The sequence below is a fragment of the Pyrenophora tritici-repentis genome, chromosome 8, assembly GCF_003171515.1.
Source record: "Pyrenophora tritici-repentis strain M4 chromosome 8, whole genome shotgun sequence".
Taxonomy (NCBI): domain Eukaryota; kingdom Fungi; phylum Ascomycota; class Dothideomycetes; order Pleosporales; family Pleosporaceae; genus Pyrenophora; species Pyrenophora tritici-repentis.
This window is the reverse complement of record NC_089397.1, coordinates 2,363,745-2,387,179: the sequence shown is the minus strand read 5'-3', so window position 1 is coordinate 2,387,179 and position 23,435 is coordinate 2,363,745. Positions and strand designations below refer to the sequence as shown.

Sequence of the window (23,435 nt, the reverse complement as noted above, 5' to 3'; positions counted from 1 at the left end):
TCGCATAACCCACACCGGTTTATCCATTGCGCCAGCTGCCTACGCAGCCACTCGACGTCGGCGAACTCCTGCTGCCGCTGCTGTATCAATCTCTGTCGCGGGCCGCCTTGCTCTCGTTGCTGCTGATTAAACGCCTGCCGCGCCTCTTCTTGCTCCCTCTCCAATGTCTCCGCCTCTTCTTCGTTGCTGCTGCCGCCCTCGGCCACCTCCACCACCTCCATCTCCTCCACCTCCTCCACCTCCTCCACCTCCTCCATCTCTTCCATCTCCTCCTCCATCTCCTCCTCATCTCCTCCTCCATCTCCTCCTCCTCCATCTCCTCCTCCTCCATCTCCTCCCCGTCGGCTCTCATGCATACGTCACACCTCTCCTCTCCCTCCTCGCACCGAGCTCGCTCGGCCTCGCGCCTGTCTAAATACCCGTCCAACATTACCCGTCTACATGTCGCCGCCTCGTCTATGCCTTCGACGTATGCTCGCACCAACCGCTGCTCCGCCTCCCCCTGCTTGTCATCCGCCGCTCGCTGCTCGCCGTCCTGCACCATCATGATGGCCTCGCTCCGCTCCCCGTCTCGCCCGGCTCGCCCGCTCTCCTGCGCGTAATCCAACACGCTAAACGGCCAATCCATGTGGACAATGCACCGGATATCGGGCACGTCCACTCCCATGCCCAACGCGCTGGTTGCCACAATCACCCGCTGCTTGCCGCCCATGAACTCCTCCAACATGCTTGCCTTGCCAACCGCGTGGTGATGATACGCATGGCACTTGAGCTTCTCGGCTAACCCCTTGACCTTTGGCACTGAGTTGCCGTACACTACAATCTTGCCGCTCTTATACTTTCGGACCTTCTGCTGTACCATCGCCAACACCGTTGCCTCTACCTCCTGTCTCTTCCTCTCCTTCTCTACCCTTACCACCCGGTACGCTATGTTGCTCCGTGCTGTTGGTGCCCTAAACATTCTTACCTGCCCACGCTCAAAATGCATTCGCCGGAATAACTCGTCCTCCTCGCTGGGTGGCAACGTTGCTGTTAACATGACCATCTGCGTCTCTACAGCCACTAGCTTACCTAGCTGCTGCATCTGCTTGCGGAACGTGTACTGCCGGTTTAACACGATATGGCACTCGTCGATAATAATCCGATCTAGCTGCCGCGTCGCTCGTAGCCGGTTTAAAAACGTTGCAAATTCCTCTCCAACTGCCGACTCGGGCGTCACTAACACCACCGCTGCTGCGTCTGGCGGACGCCGACTCTGCCACTCTACGCACGATATCCCTAGCTTCTTGCACCGCTGTGCCATGTCGCCACGCAACGCGATCAACGGCACTACCACCACCGTCGTGCCGCCCTGCTCTGCCCACGCCGGCAACATGAACAACAAGCTCTTGCCTGCCCCGTCGGCATCACCGCTACTACGGGACTCTCGCCTGCTGTGATGGCTTTGATCGCTGCCTCCTGCACCCCCCGGAACTTGGCCTCCTCGCCCATCATGCGCTTCAGCTGCGCTCTCGCGTCCATCTTCCTCAGCCGCTGCCACCGATCCACCCTTGCCTCGTCTGCCTCGCTCTCAAACGGCGCTCTCTTCCGCTTGCTGCTTCTTCTCTGGTCGTCCAAGCCTGCCTGGAAGCCCAAAAATCTATGCCAATCCGTGCTCGATGCCCGGAACTGCTGCCGCCTATCCGCCACGGCCCCTGACTGCTCCATGATCCCTCGCGCGTATACCAGTCCCGCCACGTGCGACGTATGGCCCGCCTGCTCGTCGGCAATCGAATCTCCTGCCTGCTCCTCAGCCCACTCCTTATTCTCCTCGCCCTCATCTGCCTGGAACGCTGTCGATCCACGCAAAAACCGCCGGCTGATGCCAATCGCCATCTCCCGGTACCCGGCAAACGTCCACTCCTGGCCCATCGCGATCCGGCTCTCGCGCTTCAACGCCTCCCGCAGCCGATCGGTCGTCCACTTGCGGCCGCTGGGGTCTGCTGGCCACATATGCGACGAAACTGCCTCCTTCTCCCACACCAACGCCTCGAGCCGCTGCTGGAACGGCAACACCAGCCACATATACCACACTACCAGCTCGCCCACCTCGCGCGGCAAATATCGATGGATAATCTTGACGTCGCCGCTGACTTTGTATCCCTTGTGGTACCGTGTCACAAACACCACCATGCCGTCCTCGATGAATATATTGCGATGCCCCCTTGCACTGTGTTGCTATGCCGTACGCTCAGTAGCTCTGGCCCTCGCGCTGGCTGCCCACCCGTTATATGCATTAACACCGCCAGCTTCTCGCGAAATTCTACCACCCGGTCCATGTATCGCTCTATTGCCTGTCGGTCTACCCCTGACTGCGTCCCGGGCTTCATGAACCGACTCCGGATGCTGGCGCTCTCGCCTACCCGCTCAAATAACCACCTCTCGCCGTTGACGGGCATGTTTGTGCGATGATCCTTCAAAAAGTTCCATCCTGGCCGCTCGTCGGTTGGGTTGTCACGTATGCTCTCCCATGGCACTGCCGGCACCGGCGCTGCCTTGCTGCTAAACATTAACTCCTCTGTTAATAATCGCCGGCTCTCGCTAGCCAGCCCATGTACCATGCCGCGGAACTGCGCCATGCTAAAATGCAGCTCTTTGTACAGCAGCTCGTCGCCGTTCGTCCACTCTACATGCCCGCGGGTTGTAGTGTTGTAATGGATCTTCAATCCATACGTCCGCAAATCCAACATCCACTGCATGGGGCTATGGCTGCCGCGCACCATGAACCGGTCCATCATCTTCTGCACTAACTGCAAACACCCCTTGGGACGCCGTCGCTGGCTTGGCCCGCTCTCGTACGCGCTGTCATCTAAGTCGTCGTCTGTCTCATCGCCGCTATCCTCCTCGGGCCCTGACATTTCTAGTCCCTTCTGCACGACCATAAACCGAGCGATCTTGATCACCGCCGATAATATCGGCGGGTACTGCTCCGGCCCCTTCCATCCGTCCTCCTTGACGCCCAGCACCGCCAACGCGCACACCAGCGGGCTGTCATACTCTCTACGGGTGATGCGGTGGTTAAGTAATGCAATGCAAAACTCCAAACACGCTTTCTGTATCTTAGACAACTTCTTAGGCTCGGGGCCTTCTCCCTGACCTGGCTCTTCCTCAGCTACCTCTATCGCCTCGTCTATGTCGTCCATCATCTCCTCGTCCAGCTCTTCTCTCTCTTCGTCCATATCCTCGGCTTCATCTTCTTCGTCTCCCTCTATGCTCCGCTTTGCCTGTTCGATTAACACCTCCCATGCCTCTCGCTGCCGGCGCGTAAACCGATACTTGGGGCTCTTCCACCCGTGCTCTTTCTGTGTGCGTGCAAAAAACATTAACATCTGCTGCCACGGTCGTGTGTGCTTGACAATGGCGTTCTTGTCCATATACGGCTGTAACGGCTGGAACCGGGTTTGGTGCATCTCTGTGCGAATTGCCTCCAACCGTATAAACACGCCAATCCGGTCAATAATGGATGCCTGGCTGAACCGCGCCAATCCATCCATGGCTGCCCAAATCGCTGCTTCCACCGGCTCGGCCTGCTGCTCCTGCCTGGCATCTGGCTCTGCCACGGGCTCCTCGATGCACGCTAACAAATCCGGCCTCTCCATGCCCACTAGGTACGGCAACCACTGCGTCCGCTCCAGCCATGGGTTCACCTCGTCGCGCTCGCCCTCCTGGATCGTCGTCTGCGCCCGCTTCTCGATGTCTGCCCACGCCTTGGCCATCTGCTCGCCCACTCGCGCCCATGCTGCTGCCCCGTCTACGGGCACGATTTCGGGGCCTTCTCCATCCTGGCTGGGTGCCTGGACCTCAAAGTACTGCGATCCATGCCGGCTGCTGAATAATCGCTGGCAATGGACCAGCCGGTACCCCTTATCCATATGTGCCTGCACGCTCTTCTGCCTGGTTCGACTTGGCCGCCCTCGCTTCTTCCCTGCTGACCATCCTTGATGGTCCTTACGCCAATGCTTTCGTATAGCCTCCTTACTTCTTGCTACATAATAGCAGCAGCTGGAGTCAAATTGGCATAACATCCCGTCTGTATACACTGGCAATTGCCGCACAGGCTTTGGAGCACCAGTCGGCACCTCGAGCTCACTAGGGTACTGGACTAACCCAGCCCAGCTGCGAACCTGCTGTCCAACTGCCTCAGCCTCCTTGTAACTAACCTTATGCTGCTTCTGTAGATGGCCCTCAATCTGATCTGGCCATACTGCATATCTGCACTCTCTGCATGCCGCTACGCTGTGCTCAGGCACATGCTCGAAATACTGGCACTCGATGCTAGGTTTAGACATGTTGAAATATCGACGCCTACCTGTTCTACTCGGCTTCTTATATACACGCGCTGTTGATCGCTCTCTCGGTGCTTACTCCGGCGGCGCGCGCGCGGCGGGGTGCCGAGCCTCGCGACCTCCTGACCCCCCAGACGCGTAACCCTAACCAAGAACACCAAACCCTAAGCTCCTGAACCACATAGTCTGCTGCGCTGTAAATTCGTCAGATTGTGCGTCTACGTATGCTGAGTTATATGTCTAAATTTGGAGTAATTTCGACTATAGACTAAAAATGGGATGTACTCCTGAAGTTTAATGGGATAAACCCCTGGTTCTAGTATATACCCGCCATACGCGTACTTCTCAGCACTAACAAAAAAATGGTATATTATAACGTACCATTGAGCGCCCTGGGTTAGAGCCAGTAGAACGAGATTCTTCAGACGCGTTCAATCTTCCAAAACAAAAACGCACAGACCAGTCCTTATCGATAAGATAACCAAAAACACCAACAATTGACTCTTTCGCTGTTTTCTAGTCTCCCAAATCGATTCCTATCCTAGAGATCTACTCGATAGATCAGTAAGATAGAGAAAAGAGAGTAAGAAGAGTATTATTATTATTATTATTATTATTCCATTAGAGTCCTTTTTCAGTCAGAGACTATGTAGGACTTTGGCCGAAGGCCGTTCTATCTTGGTTTTTCTAATTTACATGGTTTTCTGGTATGGTTCGCTAATATGGTTTTTGGCTTTTCTACAAAAGATAGCTTGTATCTGTTTGTTGCCAGGTGCTAAAGAGCAGTTTGATAAGTAGAAAGAGATGTATCAGCGGGCTCTTGTGGCAAAGGAGAGGGTTGTGGTTTTAGTTTTATACAGTGTCTCTCTGTAGGTCTTCTGGTGGCTGTCCTAGGTACCATTTTCTTGTTCCTATTCTGGTGCTAGTGATAAAAGCTAGGGTTGCTTCTATACCTATACTAGTGTGGAGTAGTAGTGGTAGTGTGACTGGGCGATGTTTGATTGTTTGTAGGAGCGTTTTTCGATGGTCTTTGTATAGATGACAGTACAGTAGTAGGTGTTCTGGCGTTTGGATGTTTTGGCAGGTGCAGCGATTAGAGTCTCGTTTCTTAAATCTCTTTAGGTAGGAGTTGAAGTATCCGTGTCCTAGCTTAAGAGAGTAGAAGGCGCTAGAGGTTACTCTTTTCGTGTTCTGTGGCATTTGGATGGTTTTGCTGATTTTAAGAGGGTATTTGGCTGAGTAGGTAGCTTTGTTTAGAGCGGTTGCTCTTGCTTTGTATTTCTCATACTCTTGGCGTTGTTCCGTTTGTTGTATCCTTTTGATTGTCGTGCCTAGGTAGGCAATGCTCTTTGTTGTTGATCTGGGGTCCTCTTTGGTTGCTTCTTTTGCTAGGTAGTCTGCTCTTTCGTTTCCAACTATATCTGTGTGTCCAGGTGCCCAGAGTAGGTGGATGTTTGCTTGTTTTCGTCGGATCGTATTTGCCGCTTTTAGACATCGGAGTTGCCAATGCTGTCCTGGGTTATCTGATAGGTTTTTAAGCCTGTAGATTGCTGCTTGGTTATCTGCGTAGACCTCAAATTCCTGGTCGGTTGTAGCGTTCTTTGCTGCGTATTCGAATGCTCGTGTGATCCCTTCTAGTTCGCCGTTGTAGACTAGCTGGTATTGTCCGATATTAACTGTTTCTGAGTAGATCTCTTGCTGAGTTGAGTTGTAGACTGCTATCCCAACTCCTATTCCTTTTCCTTCTTGTGTTTGCGAGGCGTCTGAGTATATTGTCGTGTAATTGTCTAGCCTTGTTTTAATGTAGGCTTGGTGCGCATTTGCCTCCTCTTCTTTGGATTTTTGAGAGACTGTTACGGTATAGTTTAGAGTATCCCATGGCCTAAACCGGTATGGGATAGTCTGCTCTGTGTCCCTTTTGTTGTTTTTAGGAATTGCGTTAGTAATAGTTTGTAGCTGTCTGTGCTGGTTTGGTTTCTTTGAGCGTTGGAGATTAGTTGATTGGATCCGAGTTATTGCCTTTGCAATTGGATGGGTGTTGGCTAGCAGGTTTGCTCTGCTTGCGTAGTTCCGGATAGTTGAGTTAAGCCTAATTGCTGGTGGTAGTAGGCTCGCTTCGAGGCTTGTAGGGACTGTTGGTGCTGTTCTAAACACTCCTAGAGTTTTTCGACAAGCCAGGTTGTGTAGTGACTGTAGTTTCTTTGTAGCGTAGGGTTGGTTTTGCCAGTATATTTGTGCTCCGTAGTCTGACACGCTAGTTACACATGCTAAGTATAGTTGTCTAATAGCGTGTGTTGATAGGCCGAGTTCAATGTTCGCTAGTCTTCCTAGCCTGTAGAAAGCTTGTCTGGCTTGGCTTACACGTATAGACACATGTGATTTGAATGATAGTCGGTTGTCTAGATAGATACCTAGCCACTTGACAGTATCTTTGTGTTCTATCCGGTCGTTGTTTGGGAGTATGAGGGATCTTTCTATCCTCTCCTTCTTAGCGGTGAAGTGGATTAGCTCTGTTTTGGATGTGTCGAAGATAATGTCTAGCTGCTCTCCCTTGGCAAAGAGTGTAGCTATCTCTTTTTGCAGTGCTCTTGTATTTTTCTTTAGAGAGGTTGATGACGTAGTGAGAGATAGGTCGTCGATATACGATAGTTGAAAGCTTTGTAAGGCTGGGAATAGGTCTCGGATATAGATAAGAAAGAAGATTGGTGATACTGGGCTGCCCTGTGGAATGCCTGCTGTAATCTTGCTAAATTCTTCAATCTTATTATCGAATGCCAGTCTTAGGGTCCTGTTGGAGAGAAAGGATTTCGCCCAGCAAATTAAGCTAATTGGGAGTCCAAGTTTCTTAAGTCGGTCTAGAAATCGGTTGTGTATGACGTGGTCAAAAGCTCCTTTGACGTCCACGAACACTGTGGAAGTAATTTGGCCTTGCTGTTTTTTGTGTTGAATCTGGTCTACTAGGAGGAGAGCGGCGTCTATTGCAGATTTCTTGTTTCTACCTCCAATTTGTGAGGAGTGTAGGAGGTTTGTGGTTTCTGCTAGACTAGCTAGTCTTTTGGCGATAATTCTCTCTAGTACCTTCCCTAGGCTGTTTAAGAGAGTAATTACTCTATAAGCTTTCGGGAGAGAGTAGTCTAGTTTGGATGGTTTTTTGAGAATTGCTCCTGTAGCTGCTTTCCAGCACCGAGGGTGGTATCCGTAATTAAACAAGATTGAGTAGGCGATGAAGAGGATCTCTGGGTTGAACTTAAATGCAGCGGTTATAATATCTTGAGTAATAGCGTCAGGCCCTGGTGTACTACTTTTAACTTTACTAGAACAGGCTTGTTCTAGTTCAGAAATTGATAGTTGCGGCCAGTCCCAAATGCTCTCTTGATAGTTTAGAAAGCTTGGTAGTTCTGCTGTTGGAGGAGGAGGGAAAAGTGCTTTTCTAAAGGCCTTGCACTTTCCTTTGAATGTTTTCTCTAGTATCTCTCCTTGGATAGGTGGAATCTTTTCGACCTTTTGATCCTTTGTGTATGCCATAGCTTTGTAGATAGACTGTGGGGTTTCTTGTTCTAGAAAGCTATTCCAATGTCTCTTCTTGGCATCCTTGATTGCTCTTGCGTAGGTGTTCCGCGCTATTAAGAAGTCTTTCTTGAATAGATATGCCTCTTGGATGGACAACTGTTGCAATTGTTGTGTGTAGACTCTTTGGCAGTGAGTAAGCTCTCTTCTTAGCTTAGTAAGCTCCTGGTTCCACCAGGGTTTTGGTTTAGGACCTAGTTTGACTTTTGGGATTGCTTTGTCAGCTGCTAGTTGGATAACTTGCGTAATTGCTTCCCCTATCTCCTCTAGTTTGCTTTGAAGCTCCTGGTCCTCTTCTAGAATTAGATTCTTGCAATCTTGTTTCCTAGTGTAAGGGTCTCACATAGGTCAGGTATTTGAAACTGTGTTATTATTATTATTATTATTATATTTCCATTAGAGTCCTGTATCAGTCGGTGACTATGTAGGACTTTGGCTAAGCCGTTCTATGTATGTTGTTCAATATGGAGTTTCTATAGGTCTTGTACAATTTGGAGGATAGTTGCGTAGTCCAATTTCCGAGCTAGTCTTCCATTGGCGCGGGTGCTAAAGAGCAGTGTGGTGAACAGAAAGAGATGTAACAGCGAGCTCTTTGCGAAAAGAAATATTGTTTGTAGTTTTATACAGTGTCTGTCTGTTGTTTTGTGTAGGCGTCTGTATATAGGGATCTACAAGAGAGAGAATAGATCTATACAGCTATTGCCTGGTCGATGTTTTGCTCGTGCGTGTGCTAGTGAAAGCAGGTGCTGGAGCGGTTCGGTATATGGGGTCGGTATATCGAGTCGGTTTAGGGCGTTCGGTAGAGAGGGTATTTGGTGTAGGCGTCTGTATATAGGGATCTACAAGAGAGATAGTAGATCTATACATCTAGTGCCTGGTCGGTGTTTTGCTCGTGCGTGTGCTAGTGAAAGCAGGTGCTAGAGCGGTTCGGTATATGGGGTCGGTATATCGAGTCGGTTTAGGTCGTTCGGTGGAGAGGGCTTTTGGTGTAGGCGTCTGTATATAGGGATCTACAAGAGAGATAATAGATCTATACATCTAGTGCCTGGTCGGTGTTTTGCTCGTGCGTGTGCTAGTGAAAGCAGGTGCTAGAGCGGTTCGGTATATGGGGTCGGTATATCGAGTCGGTTTAGGTCGTTCGGTGGAGAGGGCTTTTGGTGTAGGCGTCTGTATATAGGGATCTACAAGAGAGATAATAGATCTATACATCTAGTGCCTGGTCGGTGTTTTGCTCGTGAGTGTGCTGGTGACAGCAGGTGCTGGAGCGGTTCGGTATATGGGGTCGGTATATCGAGTTGGTTTAGGGCGTTCGGGTATAGGTAGCATCTAGATATATAGGCCTATTACTTTGCAGCAATAGAGATATATACCTAAGGAAGAGCCGTTGCTCTGTCGGTTTCGTAGAGGGTGCCTTCGATCGAACATCTAAAATCAGTTGGCGCACGGGCCATTTGCAGAGATTTCTCTCAACTAAGGCCAGGTAACAACTCTGTCAAAGTTGCAGCGGCCAGCGCGCCCGCCACAACGCCTGCACGCAAAAGCAGACGTTGGAAACTGATTCTAGGAAGGCATTTCAATGGAATTGAGATGAAAAAAGGGTAATCCAGGACCTTTTTGTCATCTCGAAAAGTTGGTGTTCGATGTTTGAAACTGTGTTGAATTACAAAGTAATTGCAGTGCAGAGCTTGTAAGAAGCTCTGCGCGGAATATATCTAAGTGGGGGTGTGCATGGGCCACCAAACAGGTGGCTCGTGCGCGAACATCAAAACAACGCTAAGGCATCTGGCAGGTGGCCTGTGCGGGGCAACGGCCCAAAACCATCACACGTCCCCCCCGAAAAGCGCTCAAAGTTCCGACTGAGGCGCAAACTTATTTGAGTACTTGCTATCTAGTAGCTGGAGCAGGGCTATAGCGAGCTGTCCGTCGTCATCGTAGTCATGAAATGTGGCGTGTGGTCCTGGTCGGCCAGGGTTGCGGCTGTGAAAGTCCTGGACTGACTCTTTACAGCTGCGCAGGTTATGGTAGGGCTGCCATGGCTCTGACTGATCGTCGCCCACCCATTCCACCTTGTATTGCAGCAATCCACGCTCACCTGTGTGAGGGTCGACGAGATTGCGTCGTATGCGAGAGTCTAGGACTTGGGAGACCACGTATTCTGTGACTCCATCGTTGCCAAGGTGGACTTCGGGGGGAGCGGCATCGCCTGGACGAGGTTGTCCGGGTAAGGCGTCGTCCTCGTACGGTTGTAGGAGCCATGGGTGGAAGGCTGGGAAGATAGCTTTAAGCTGAGGAGGGAGGTCTAGTTCGTAGGCCATGTTGTCAATGACCCGAGTGATCTGGTATGCACAGTCCGCAACAATCAATTAAGTGGGTCCTAGAAGGTTCAGATTGGATTGATTGATTACCGCTTTAAGCCTAGTAGTTACCTATAGGAGTTTAAGCCCTACCTAGATAGGTAAGTGGGTCTAGGAGAGTGACCGGATTGAATTGATTGTTGCGGAGTCTACTGGTATGGCCCTATATTCTTGTGGTCTAGTGACTTAACTGGTCTTTCGGTTTTAATGTGGCGGGCGTTCAGCATCACCCAGTCACCCACGTCGAACCGTGGTGCTGGGTATCGGTTCGCGTCTGCGAACTCTTTCATCTTGTCTTGAGCCCATAGGATTTGTTGTCGCAGGAAGGTGCGCGTTGTGTCAATGCGCTGGGCGAGGGCATCAGCGTTCCGTTGCTGTTGGGCGATAGTAGGGTGGTTGTTAAGGGGGCGCAGAAGGTGAGCGGGCTCCAGTCCAGATCGCGGTTGGCGTCCCTTTGTGGCGAGGAACGGAGATAACCCGGTAGCTGTGCTAATGGCCGAATTGGCTTCAAATTCTGCTAAAGGCAATAGCTGGGCCCAATCCGTCTGTAGGTAGTTAACGTACGCCCTTAGGTATTGTTTGAGATCGGCGTTTGCATTCTCGGTCTGACCGTCGGTTTCTGGGTGATGGGAGGTAGAGAGTTTAGGGTGCGTTCCCACCTGGGCACACAGGCGATTCCAGAAATGTGACGTGAATTGGCGGCCCCGATCTGATACAAGAGTCCTTGGGTATCCTTCCTCTTTCCAGATGTATTCCATAAACTTGTCAACGACTGTAGGCACCTCTAGGTTTTCCATTGCAATGAACTTCTTCATTTTTGATAGACGGTCAACCACGACCATGATGTGTTGGTAAGAGTGACCACACCAGGTTGACTTAGGCAGTGGGGTGATGAAGTCGATGGATATGTCATCCCAGTACTGAGTAGGGACAGGCAGCGGGTGAAGCAAACTATGTTTGGCGGTGCGGTTAACCTTAGAGCGTTTACAGGTTAGACAGTTGTTGGTAAAGCGCGCAATTGTGTTCGTCATGCCCTGCCAGTAGTACCACTGGCTTACTTGTTGGTACGTCGTCGTGCGACCTCCGTGGCCGCCCGGTAGGCTATTGTGGATGTGTGCGATAATCCTCGTACGGAGTTTCTCACTGAAGGGGACGACAAGACGCCCGTTGCCAATAAATAGCTTGCCGTCGTTGCTGGCTTCTAGGTCGGCTAGTTCCATCCGAATGCCTTCCGCTATGAGGTAATGTGGGATACGGCGGTCATTAGAAGCGAGGGCTGTCTTTACATCGCGTAGGCGTGGGTCGCTAAGGCAGAGTTCTAAGAGGACATCGTCGAGGGGCGATCGTCGGCTCCTTCGATGTCGTCATATGGGTCATGGGTGCCCTTTAGGGAGAAGCGGGCTAACCCTACCAACATTGTAGAGGTGGACAGTGAAGCGCCTTCGCCGCTCTCTTGCATCAGTGTAAGGACGGAGCCTAGGTCGCAAGGATTGTCGCCCAGGCATACTCCGGCGAGGCGTACAGCGGCATAGCTGCCGCCCCATCGGTTGGAACCTAGGATAGTCTGGCATTGGTGCTGGACCCGGTCGTCCGTGACTGAGTCTGGCAAGTCTCCTGTCCGGCGGGTAAGGCTGTCGGGTTTAGTACCCTGTTTACCAGGGCGGTATTGTATGCGAAAGTCGAATTCCTCTAGGAACTCAGCCCAGCGGGCTTGTCGACGATTGAGATTGCGTTTAGAGCGGAAGTATTCGAGCCCGCGATGGTCTGTTAGCACTTCTACCGCCTCAGGAACTCCTGCGAGTTCTGGCCTCCATTCCTCGAAGGCGCGGACTATAGCGAGGAGCTCCTTGTCGTATATCTCGTAATTACACTCTGTGGGCGACATCTTCTTTGAGAGATAGGCGACCGGCCGGACTGATCCGTCTGGCTGGACCTGGGAGAGCACTGCTGCGTACACATAGTCAGACGCGTCAGTTTCTACGATAGTCTTTAGGTCGGGGTCAAAGTGGGCGAGCACCACGTCGCTACAGAAGGCGACTTTCAGTGCGAGGAAGGAGCGCTCAGCTTCTTTAGTCATCTTGAATAGCTTAGGGTCGCCCTTAGTGAGATGCGTTAAAGGTTTTGCGATATCCGAGAAACCGCGTATAAATCGGCGGTAGAAGTTAGCAAAACCTAAAAAGGCTTGTACATCTTTTAGAGATTGCGGAAGCTTCCAGTCCTGAATGGCGCTGACTTTGTCTGGGTCCATTTTAATACCGTCGGCGGTGATGATAAGCCCGAGGAATTTAACCTCTGTCGTTATGAAGTCGGATTTAAGAATGTCCATAGGCAATCCGGCGTCTGCGAGCCGAGAGACTACCTGTACTAGGTGCTTCTCGTGTTGATCAAGAGTCTCACTAAAGATAATTACATCGTCTAAGTAAGCCATGCAGAACTCATCGAGATATTCGTGTAGGACGTCGTTAATGTATGCTTGGAAGGTTCCTGGGCTATTGCACATGCCGAAGGGCATAACAGTGTATTGGTACAGTCCGTAGGGCGTGATGAAGGCGGAGAGGTGTTTATGTTCTTCTTTGATGCGTATCTTATTGAATGCGGCGATCACATCTACCTTGGAGAAGTATCGCGATTTTGAGAGCTTAGCAAGCATGTCCCGGATTAGTGGTGGGGCATTTCGGTTCTTGACAGTGTGGGCGTTCAGACCGCGATAGTCGACGCATATGCGGATGCCTCCACCTGGCTTGCGCACAACAAGAAGGGGTGCGGCCCAGGCGGAAGTGCTGCGTTCGACGTGTCCTTTCTTGATCATGTCGTCCACATAGAGTTTCACCGCTCGGGCTTCATCTCGGGACATTGGGCGTAGACGCTGGAATGACGGCTTAGGCGGCTGGCCAGTATCGTCGAGCTTAAGTTCGATTTTGTGGTCAAGGTTACCCCGGAGCTCTGGGAGCTCGTCCGCTTCTTTAGGGTCAAAACCTTGGTACAAGGGATGAAGGACCTTAGGTAATCGCTTGAGGATTTCTTGTCTCGTCATGTGCGGACGTTCCATCTTGTCGCGGAACTTCTCGTAATCCTCTGGGAGCACTTTGGCTCCTGCAGCACGTAGGTGCTGAGTGTCCTCCCATTCCTTGTCGGATAGCTCGGCGATGCGGCCGATTTCATCGTAAGAGGTGATACAAATGTCCTGGTCGTGACAGACGGCTGCCGCGGCTACGCGGCTAGAGATGAAAGCTACATCAATTGGTGGGGGTGCTTTGGGGTGACGAGCAACCTTCCGGCAAGGGTCAGGGACCTGGGGGAGAGGTTGCTTGTGGTGCCGGCTGCTCTGAGTGTGACAGGGTCGGTGGTCGTGGATACAGTTAATTAGACAGTGCTCCGAGTCAAAACTTAGAGACATGTCTTTCCAGTTAACTCGGGGTTCATGGGTTTGGAACCAGGGCGTTCCTAGGATCATTTGGACACCAGAGAGTTTGGTGACATAGGCTAGGACATCTTCGGTGTGGGTGCCAAATGTGACAGTTACCCGGGCCATATGGGTAACGCCTGCCACTAGAGAGCCATCAGCGAGTTCTAGAGTAGCAGGCTGGGAGAGAGAGATAAGGTCGTATTTATGTGCGCGGGCATGAGAAGAATCAATGAAGAGAGAAGCACAACCAGTGTCACCCATGATTTCGACGTGTTGAGGAGAGGAGCGATGAGAAGAAATGATTCCTTTAAAGACTAATTGCTGGCCTACTAGAGGCTGATACTTATCACCGCGTATAGCGGCGGCAGCAATGGCCGAGACGGTGATCCGGGATCCAGTCTGGCTCTGTTGTTTTAGAGCCTTGACACGGTTCGCAATTGCCTGGAGTGTTGGATCCGGGTCGGACTCATCGTCAGAGCTGACTTCTACGGTAGGGGAAAGGGCTAGGGTCAAAGAATCGTCGACAAAGCGGTTAGGATGTAACTCCTCTTCTTCTTCGCTGTCTTCGACAGAAGGGGCAGGGGGAATTAGGGGATGTGCTGGTGGTTGTACTGGGGGTGGCTTCTCATGCCGGGGAGGTCCCTGGGGGCGACTGTCGCCAGGGACTAAGCATTTTCCGAAGGTTGGGGAGAGGTGGAGGTGACGCTAGCTGCGGCGCCCTTGACCTTAGGGCGGGCTGGCTCTCCGACGGGTACGCCATTGTTAGCAATAGCCTTCTCAAGAGCGTCCTGAACTTCGGGGTACGAGTCAAAAGAGGCGACCGGCTCCTTAGAGCAGTAACCTCCTGTAGCCTTAAAGGTGTGATTCTTCTTAAGACAGTTGAAACAACGATTTAAGTGACGGAGGACCTTGACCTGGATGTCAGAGCGGCCACGGGGGCCAGATCCCGAGCTGGATCCACCGTTCCGGGGTCCGTTAGAGGGAGTGGACTTATTGCCGCCTGCTCCGCCGCCCCCGCCACCTTCTAAACTCTGATTTCCTCTACGGTTGCCAGTTGTAGTGGCTCGTTGTGGGTTGGACTGTTCGAGGAGACGAAGGGTTTGACAGAAGTCAAGGTAGGTGAGGCTAGACTCTAAGACTTTCATGGCGGTCATGTCGCGCCACCATACAGGCAGCCGGTTGCGCATGAACTGGATCTTGAGGGTGTCGGGCCAACGAAGGGCCGAGGTGCCGACGTTAAAGCGGGCGATGTACTCACCCATAGACTCTGTGGGCTTCATAGTGGAATTCAAGCTCTCATACCAGGACTGAGCTTCGATGCTAGTGTTCAGCGACTTATAGACAGAGTCAAGGATAGACCAAGCCTCGTTACTGTGCGCGAACTCAGCTCCAGGTTCGAGGTACCCATGCTGGAGGCATCCGAAAGCCTTGTCCTTGGTCTTCTGGCGGATGTAGCTAAGCTTCTTGGTTTCTGAGGCGAACTCGTAGGGATAATCAGCAAACCAATCGGTGACGTCCATCTTCCACTTAAGATAGTCGGCGGAAGTGGTGCCATTACCGGAGAATGCCTCAGGTTCAGGTTTCTTTGGGCGGGGGTGGCGACGGTGATCGTACTCTTCGTCATCGGAGTATCGATTTTTCGTAGACTGAGTGCCGCGCTGACCTTGGCGAGAGAGGGCTGGTAGAGGACTGTTGGCATCGTCGCCTTCAGAGTCCGATGAGTCTGGGGGGAAGGGCCTGTGTGGCCGCGCCTGGCTGACCTAGAAACCTTGGCTGTAGCCTGTTTTAGCTTAGCCTGGAGTTTCTTCATATTCTCTAATGTGGCTCGGTGGGCGTCGTGCTCCTGTCGGTATTTGTCCTTGTAGGCCGATTTGCGGGCGGCGAGGTTCTCTGCCTGGTTCTGGGCCTGCTGGTAGTCTTCGTGAGCGCTTCCGCGCGCGTCGCGGAGCTCCTCGTTAGGCGTGCAACTGTAGCGACGGAAGACTGAAGTTGGTCCTGGCAGTTCTTAAGGACAGCCTGTGTGTCAGCGACGTCGCCCTTGTAACCCTCAAGGATATCTTGGGTTTCTTGATCCTTGCTGTGGAGGTTTTCGATGACCTTGTCTCTTGCGAGAAGCTGTTCGCCTAACTGATCGCTGTGTTTGCGCTCGTTGCCGAGGTCTCTCCACATATCGCGGATTTGATCATATAGTCTGTTCAACGCCTTAGACTGGTCATTATTCGTATGTCCGATAGGCGTAGTGTGGAGAGAATCTTTGCGTTGGGGGTTGCCTTGCGCATCGTTCTCCCAGAGGTCGAAGGTGGTCACGTTATCCTCGCGAGGAATGACGTAGGACGTAGAGGGCTGTCGCTCGAATTGCGCACGCTCGTAGGCGTGTTCAACTAGGGGTTCTAAGGACGCGGCAGGTCCAGGTGAGAGCCACGCTTCAGAAAAATAATCAGTGTCGACTTCGGCCTGAGACTGGCGCGAGTAGCGGCGTTGCTCGCTCATTAATGGGTAGCGTATGCCCAATGGGCTGCTCAAGTCGGCGCGATGGTCTATGAAGGCCACGCCCTTCTTGCGCGTAGTGATTGTGGTCGGAAGCTCGTCGTCAGAGTCGTCGGAAATGTCCAGTGGCTGCTGTACACTATCGGTGTGGCCGAGGGAGGGGTAGCGTCCTGGAATGCGTACGTCCCTGTCGAAGAGGTTGTTCTTGCCGTGTGCTCGGGGGAGGCCGCTGGCGCGACGCTCTAGGGTTTCTTTGGTCTGGGAGGTGGGCGCCGTCGCACGCGAAGGCTGTTCGGGGCTGAGTTCTCGTGGCTCTCGTCCATACGGGAGCGGTTCATGGTTGCGGCCGTCTCTCGCATGAAACGAGGGACGCCGAGGGCAGGATTTCGGTGTTCTGTAGTGCTGGGGCGAGTATCGCGCGATGTCTCCTCTGTGAGGAGTTCCACGATCTCGGGATGAGGGGAGTCACGAGCCCCCAGAGGGTTCATGACTTGTTCGACGGGGCGCTTCTCGTGAGGCGCACCGTTGGGCCAGTGTTCGGTGACTGCAATTACGTGTAAGGGTCTCACATAGGTCAGGTATTTGAAACTGTGTTGAATTACAAAGTAATTGCAGTGCAGAGCTTGTAAGAAGCTCTGCGCGGAATATATCTAAGTGGGGGTGTGCATGGGCCACCAAACAGGTGGCTCGTGCGCGAACATCAAAACAACGCTAAGGCATCTGGCAGGTGGCCTGTGCGGGGCAACGGCCCAAAACCATCACACCTAGGGTCGTTTATCTCGCTTATGTGCTGTAGCGTGATGTTGTTTTGAATAGCCTCGTTTAGGGTTTTTTGAAAAAGTGGCCAATCCGCCTTTTTTGTGTTAAACTTGCGTTGGTTTATTGGATTGTCTACTTGGTCGGTGTCTGATCGAATTGAGAAGAGTAGGCCGTAGTGGTCAGATCCAGTCTCTGTAGTGACTTGCCAGTCAATAGCTTTGTCAGCTAGGTCTGGGGTAACTAGGGATAGGTCTAAAACTGATTCTCTTGATAGGTGTGGCCTAAAGAAAGTGCCCGTTCCTGGTGTGTTTAGAAGGCTAAGGTTTTGGCTTTCTATCCATTCTACAAATGGGGGTGCTCCTGGGCTCGTCGATGTGCATAGTGGGTCCCACCACGAGTAAGAAGAGTAAAATAGCAAGGCTTTCACTACTTTCACACCGGTACGGCTAGAAGAACTAGGTATCCTTCTAGTGTAAAGTAGCAACAACAGAACAAAAATGCCGCCAGACAGCGACAATATCATAGTGCAGATCCCAGAGGCAAGCGGAAACAGCACTAATACCGCAATCTATCTCGAAAATGATATCCAAATGGGTATAGAAGAGGACCAGACACCAGCGACCCCAACCCAAACTCAACCTAACCCACCTGAACGACTAGTCCCAATCATGAACAAACGACCAGCCCTCTTCTCTCCTGTATACGACAGAACAGCAGAGATGTCAACAAGCAAGTCAAGCTGGCTTGATTCTTATCGATTGCAGATCACAGACAATATAGAGGCTCGTGCACAGTGGCACGTCCCAGAGAATGGTCTGTGATCTGCAATCGATAAGAATCAAGCCAGCTTGACTTGCTTGTTGACATCTCTGCAGAACAGGAAGAAATCCATTCCAAAAGAATGACTCTGACAAACCAACTGCAAAAGATCCAGAACAGGCAATCCAATGGGCTAGAAACCTGATCCTCCAAGCCTCTATTATGATCAACTCATATGAAGAGCAAAACAAGCTACTCGAACTACTAGACGTATTTAGAGACTACACGGAAAAAGGGAGAGTTACAAACCAGATCTCGGACAAACTATCTGCCAAGCTCGCCTTCCACTCAGCTACTCTAGCAAACGCTTCAGAAAAAGCAGCAAAGACATTAAAGAAGGCAACAGCCACAGTAGCTGGTCAAAACAACCAAACAGTAGCAGTAGCAACAACGACAACAAACACAAATGCTCCCCAATCATACGCAACAATTGCAGCTCAACCATCAAAGAACGCCACTTGGACGACTGTAGCCCCAAAGAAAAAGCCAACGCCTAAGAAACTAATTACGCACTACCAAATAGTTGCAACACTAGAGGAAAACCAAACCATCAACCCGCTCCAAGCACGAAACAAAATCAACGAGGCATTCCAAAAAGCTGGCATTGCAGGACCTGTTATCCAACTAGCAGCTCTTAGTAAGAGAAACAATCTCATACTTACTACTACAAGCGGATACTCTGGAGAATTCCTTCTCCAGCAATCCAACATCTGGATGGATCTCTTTAACATCAAACACGCTCAACCACTAGAATCTTGGACAAAAGTCATAGTCCACAACGTCCCTACAACCTTTGAAGGAGCAGACACGCTAGAAATCCTTCAAACTGAAATCCCTACATATAACAAAGGACTACAAATAGTTGGTAACTCCTACTGGCTTACAAAAGACTGGAAGAACAAGCAAAACAGCTCTATTGTTATTGCTTTTAAAACAGAAGCTGAAGCAAAGAAACTAGGAGCGAGGATCATCATCCTTGGAGAGAGCCTCCGTACTGAAAAGTATAGAAGTATTCCAGCTACTACCCAATGCGACAACTGCCAAGGCTTTGGCCATACAAAGCTTAAATGCCGGAACCAAACAGCATGCCAGCTATGTGCGGGGACCCACCCTACATCGCAGCATAAATGCTCCACCTGCACGACAAGTGGGAAGCCTTGTATCCATACACTCCCAAAATGCTCAAACTGCAAAGAACCTCACTTTGCTAATAGCAGAGACTGTGAAGTCCTCGCAGCTATAACAAACAAGGAGAACCAATATACAACAGAATGTTAGACAGCATTAAGATTCTCCAAGCGAATCTGAATAAGAGTATCCAGGCTACAGAGTCTACTCTTCAACTAGCTGTCGAACTAAGGGTTGATATAATTGCAGTCCAAGAGCCTTGGCTCACACCAACAAGAAACAACGACTACGCTGATACTAGGTCCACTAGCCACGCAGCATACCTCCAAATTCTCCCACAATCCGAACCAAAACTCCGCCCTAGAGTGCTATTCTATATCTCTAGAACGCTATTAGCAGAAACCCACCTACTAGAAGGTTTTACGTCAGATCCAGACGCTATAGCACTAGTAGTACAGAAAGGAAACCATAAGTTTAATATCTTCAACCTATACAACGAGAGAGGTATAGGAGATATAAAGACTATCCCAAGAGTTCTTCTAAACACAAACACAAGACTACCAGAGTCATCTATTCTACTCCTAGACGCAAATGAGCACCACCCGTGGTGGGACCCACTATGCACATCGACGAGCCCAGGAGCACCCCCATTTGTAGAATGGATAGAAAGCCAAAACCTTAGCCTTCTAAACACACCAGGAACGGGCACTTTCTTTAGGCCACACCTATCAAGAGAATCAGTTTTAGACCTATCCCTAGTTACCCCAGACCTAGCTGACAAAGCTATTGACTGGCAAGTCACTACAGAGACTGGATCTGACCACTACGGCCTACTCTTCTCAATTCGATCAGACACCGACCAAGTAGACAATCCAATAAACCAACGCAAGTTTAACACAAAAAAGGCGGATTGGCCACTTTTTCAAAAAACCCTAATGTTACGATTGCAAGGAGGAGGACAAGCAACAACGGCAGGACAACGTTGAAGGCGGGGCACAGCGGGTAAGCTTGTGCCGCGCAGTCACGTGACCTGCCCTCCAACCTTGGCATGACCGCCATGGAGGGCACGACCTCCACGGAGGGTGCGACCTCCATGGAGGGAAAGGCCACAATGGAGGGCACGCTTATTATATAACAGTAGGCAATGAGCCCTTACGGTTCATTGTGTTCAACTTCGAAATCTAAGGATTAGTACTTGATTCTCAACTCCCCGTATATTACATCGATCTACCAATCGTGCTATACAACCTCGTGTCCATCGCATCACTCCATCCCCGAGAACCAACCCAAGATCATCTTCGGACGACCTTCACACCTAAACGAGGCTATTCAAAACAACATCACGCTACAGCACATAAGCGAGATAAACGACCCTAGGAAACAAGATTGCAAGAATCTAATTCTAGAAGAGGACCAGGAGCTTCAAAGCAAACTAGAGGAGATAGGGGAAGCAATTACGCAAGTTATCCAACTAGCAGCTGACAAAGCAATCCCAAAAGTCAAACTAGGTCCTAAACCACATCGAACACCAACTTTTCGAGATGACAAAAAGGTCCTGGATTACCCTTTTTTCATCTCAATTCCATTGAAATGCCTTCCTAGAATCAGTTTCCAACGTCTGCTTTTGCGTGCAGGCGTTGTGGCGGGCGCGCTGGCCGCTGCAACTTTGACAGAGTTGTTACCTGGCCTTAGTTGAGAGAAATCTCTGCAAATGGCCCGTGCGCCAACTGATTTTAGATGTTCGATCGAAGGCACCCTCTACGAAACCGACAGAGCAACGGCTCTTCCTTAGGTATATATCTCTATTGCTGCAAAGTAATAGGCCTATATATCTAGATGCTACCTATACCCGAACGCCCTAAACCAACTCGATATACCGACCCCATATACCGAACCGCTCCAGCACCTGCTGTCACCAGCACACTCACGAGCAAAACACCGACCAGGCACTAGATGTATAGATCTATTATCTCTCTTGTAGATCCCTATATACAGACGCCTACACCAAAAGCCCTCTCCACCGAACGACCTAAACCGACTCGATATACCGACCCCATATACCGAACCGCTCTAGCACCTGCTTTCACTAGCACACGCACGAGCAAAACACCGACCAGGCACTAGATGTATAGATCTATTATCTCTCTTGTAGATCCCTATATACAGACGCCTACACCAAAAGCCCTCTCCACCGAACGACCTAAACCGACTCGATATACCGACCCCATATACCGAACCGCTCTAGCACCTGCTTTCACTAGCACACGCACGAGCAAAACACCGACCAGGCACTAGATGTATAGATCTACTATCTCTCTTGTAGATCCCTATATACAGACGCCTACACCAAATACCCTCTCTACCGAACGCCCTAAACCGACTCGATATACCGACCCCATATACCGAACCGCTCTAGCACCTGCTTTCACTAGCACACGCACGAGCAAAACATCGACTAGGCAATAGCTGTATAGGTCTATTATTGTTAGGTTATAATAGATTCCTGTATACAGACGCCTACACCAAAACGCCCAAAACATCGACTAGGTAATAGCTGTATAGATCTATTCTGTCTTGTAGATCCCTATATACAGACGCCTACACCAAATACCCTCTCTACCGAACGCCCTAAACCGACTCGATATACCGACCCCATATACCGAACCGCTCCAGCACCTGCTTTCACTAGCACACGCACGAGCAAAACATCGACCAGGCAATAGCTGTATAGATCTATTCTCTCTCTTGTAGATCCCTATATACAGACGCCTACACAAAACAACAGACAGACACTGTATAAAACTACAAACAATATTTCTTTTCGCAAAGAGCTCGCTGTTACATCTCTTTCTGTTCACCACACTGCTCTTTAGCACCCGCGCCAATGGAAGACTAGCTCGGAAATTGGACTACGCAACTGTAACGGGCTGAGCCCTAAGTCACATGACTAGGCTGCGAGCCTAGTCGCTTCCCCGGCAACGAGAGGGCCGTGCGCCAACCCAAACAAATAGACTCCGCAACAATCAATTCAATCCGGTCACTCTCCTAGACCCACTTACCTATCTAGGTAGGGCTTAAACTCCTATAGGTAACTACTAGGCTTAAAGCGGTAATCAATCAATCCAATCTGAACCTTCTAGGACCCACTTAATTGATTGTTGCGGACTGTGCAAACAAAGCGGGCTCGCCGCTCGCGTCTTACCTTCTTTCTTCATCTTGACTGTAAATAGCATCTGGACTAGGTAGCTGGAATACAGTTCCTACAGACCGTTCACATACAGTCAAGATCAAGAAGAACACGCAGAACACGCAGAACACGCAGAACACGCAGAACACGCAGAACACGCAGAACACGCAGCAACCAAGGCACCGTTATAATGAGCTCCCCCGGGGATACTAACATGACGACGAACGATTCGAACCAGCTGTTACAGTCGCTACTACAGAGACTTGAAGACATGAGCACTAGGATGGAGAGGCTGGAAGCATCATCGCACGAGCCACCTCAAACGCCTGGTCACAATACAGACGCCACCACTGATCCGACGCCAACCTCCGAGACTTCGAACACATCTGTGCCTATAATCCCAAAGCCGCGGCACAGCTTACCCCACCCGCCTACGTTTGGTGGAAACAAATCACAATGGCGAGGATGGAAGCTAGAGATGGAGGGCAAGATCGAAGAAGACGCGCAAGCTATTGGAAGCCTAAAAGCTCAGCTACGCTACGTCTACATGCGTCTTGATGGGGCAGCGAAAACCAACGTTACAACATACTACGAGATACAAGTTAAAGAAGAATCGCCAAACCCTTTCAAGCTGCTTGACCGCCTTGAACTCCTCTACGGCGAACGAAATCGGAAGGAGAAAGCCATTCAGAACCTCTACTCTATACGCCAGAAGGACGACGAGACGTTTATTTCCTTCTATCCACGGTTTGAGAAAGAGATGGCCAACGCTGACGCAGAAAGCTGGCCTGAGCATACGAAGATATCCTACTTACGAAATGCATTAAGTGGTAGGATAAAGGATAGGCTTGTTGGTACATCAGGGACAGAAACAAGCACATACGCAAGGTTCGCTCAGAAGTGTGTAGATCTTAGCAACGACATGGAGTTGTTCGGCCAATGGACGAAAACAACCCGTCGTTACGGTAGCCGAACTGCTGAAAATGCACCAACCTATGAACCACCAGCAAAATCGAATAATGCCACTCTCACAGCAGCTTCCCCTGAAGACATGATGGAATGGGAACCTACGCAGCCTACAACTACCCAAGTGAACGCTGTCGGCCTCCGCGGCAAGACCAACATGAATGGATATCCATCTAGGCGTCCTGAGGACCGAGAACTTATTGGAAAACGAGCAAAATGGGTCAACCAAGAGGAAATCGATGCTCGACGCCAGGAACGACGCTGTCTTCGATGCGGCCGCAACAATTGCCGAATAGCTACATGCCCGTTGGCAGCCGCTCTACGACCAACTCACGTTAGCGTCAAGACAGCAAAGAGTACTGTGGTCACCAAGGCAGCTGTAGAGGAGGAAGATCCAGAAGACTCCGAAGCAGAGCAATAGGAACACGCGGCAGCTC

General features: G+C 50.7%; 6 protein-coding genes across 6 annotated transcripts; 3 read left to right on the top strand and 3 right to left on the bottom strand.

Moving 5' to 3' along the window:
* Positions 1 to 437: 437 nt before the first annotated feature.
* Positions 438 to 4,328, bottom strand: PtrM4_143670 (RecQ, Superfamily II DNA helicase; the record flags this gene model as incomplete). The annotated part of the gene is made up of 4 exons (XM_066109682.1): positions 438 to 456; positions 486 to 1,392; positions 1,425 to 2,178; positions 2,229 to 4,328. 4 exons carry the CDS (start codon positions 4,326 to 4,328, stop codon positions 438 to 440), a joined length of 3,780 nt encoding a protein of 1,259 aa, XP_065960604.1.
* Positions 4,329 to 5,177: 849 nt separating this feature from the next.
* PtrM4_143660 (uncharacterized protein) lies at positions 5,178 to 10,207 on the bottom strand (the record flags this gene model as incomplete). Its single annotated transcript, XM_066109681.1, has 2 exons — positions 5,178 to 8,188; positions 9,985 to 10,207. 2 exons carry the CDS (start codon positions 10,205 to 10,207, stop codon positions 5,178 to 5,180), a joined length of 3,234 nt encoding a protein of 1,077 aa, XP_065960603.1.
* A 188-nt stretch (positions 10,208 to 10,395) lies between these two features.
* PtrM4_143650 (uncharacterized protein) lies at positions 10,396 to 16,627 on the bottom strand (the record flags this gene model as incomplete). The annotated part of the gene is made up of 6 exons (XM_066109680.1): positions 10,396 to 11,599; positions 11,653 to 14,294; positions 14,357 to 15,341; positions 15,413 to 15,558; positions 15,621 to 16,390; positions 16,465 to 16,627. The coding sequence occupies 6 exons, from the start codon at positions 16,625 to 16,627 to the stop codon at positions 10,396 to 10,398; spliced, it is 5,910 nt and encodes a 1,969-aa protein (XP_065960602.1).
* A 768-nt stretch (positions 16,628 to 17,395) lies between these two features.
* On the top strand, positions 17,396 to 18,784 carry PtrM4_143640 (NMDAR2-C domain containing protein; the record flags this gene model as incomplete). Its single annotated transcript, XM_066109679.1, has 3 exons — positions 17,396 to 17,715; positions 17,774 to 18,726; positions 18,780 to 18,784. The coding sequence occupies 3 exons, from the start codon at positions 17,396 to 17,398 to the stop codon at positions 18,782 to 18,784; spliced, it is 1,278 nt and encodes a 425-aa protein (XP_065960601.1).
* A 204-nt stretch (positions 18,785 to 18,988) lies between these two features.
* On the top strand, positions 18,989 to 19,831 carry PtrM4_143630 (uncharacterized protein; the record flags this gene model as incomplete). The annotated part of the gene is made up of 1 exon (XM_066109678.1): positions 18,989 to 19,831. The coding sequence occupies one exon, from the start codon at positions 18,989 to 18,991 to the stop codon at positions 19,829 to 19,831; it is 843 nt and encodes a 280-aa protein (XP_065960600.1).
* A 2,391-nt stretch (positions 19,832 to 22,222) lies between these two features.
* PtrM4_143620 (Retrotrans-gag domain containing protein) lies at positions 22,223 to 23,419 on the top strand (the record flags this gene model as incomplete). The annotated part of the gene is made up of 1 exon (XM_066109677.1): positions 22,223 to 23,419. The coding sequence occupies one exon, from the start codon at positions 22,223 to 22,225 to the stop codon at positions 23,417 to 23,419; it is 1,197 nt and encodes a 398-aa protein (XP_065960599.1).
* Positions 23,420 to 23,435: the final 16 nt, after the last annotated feature.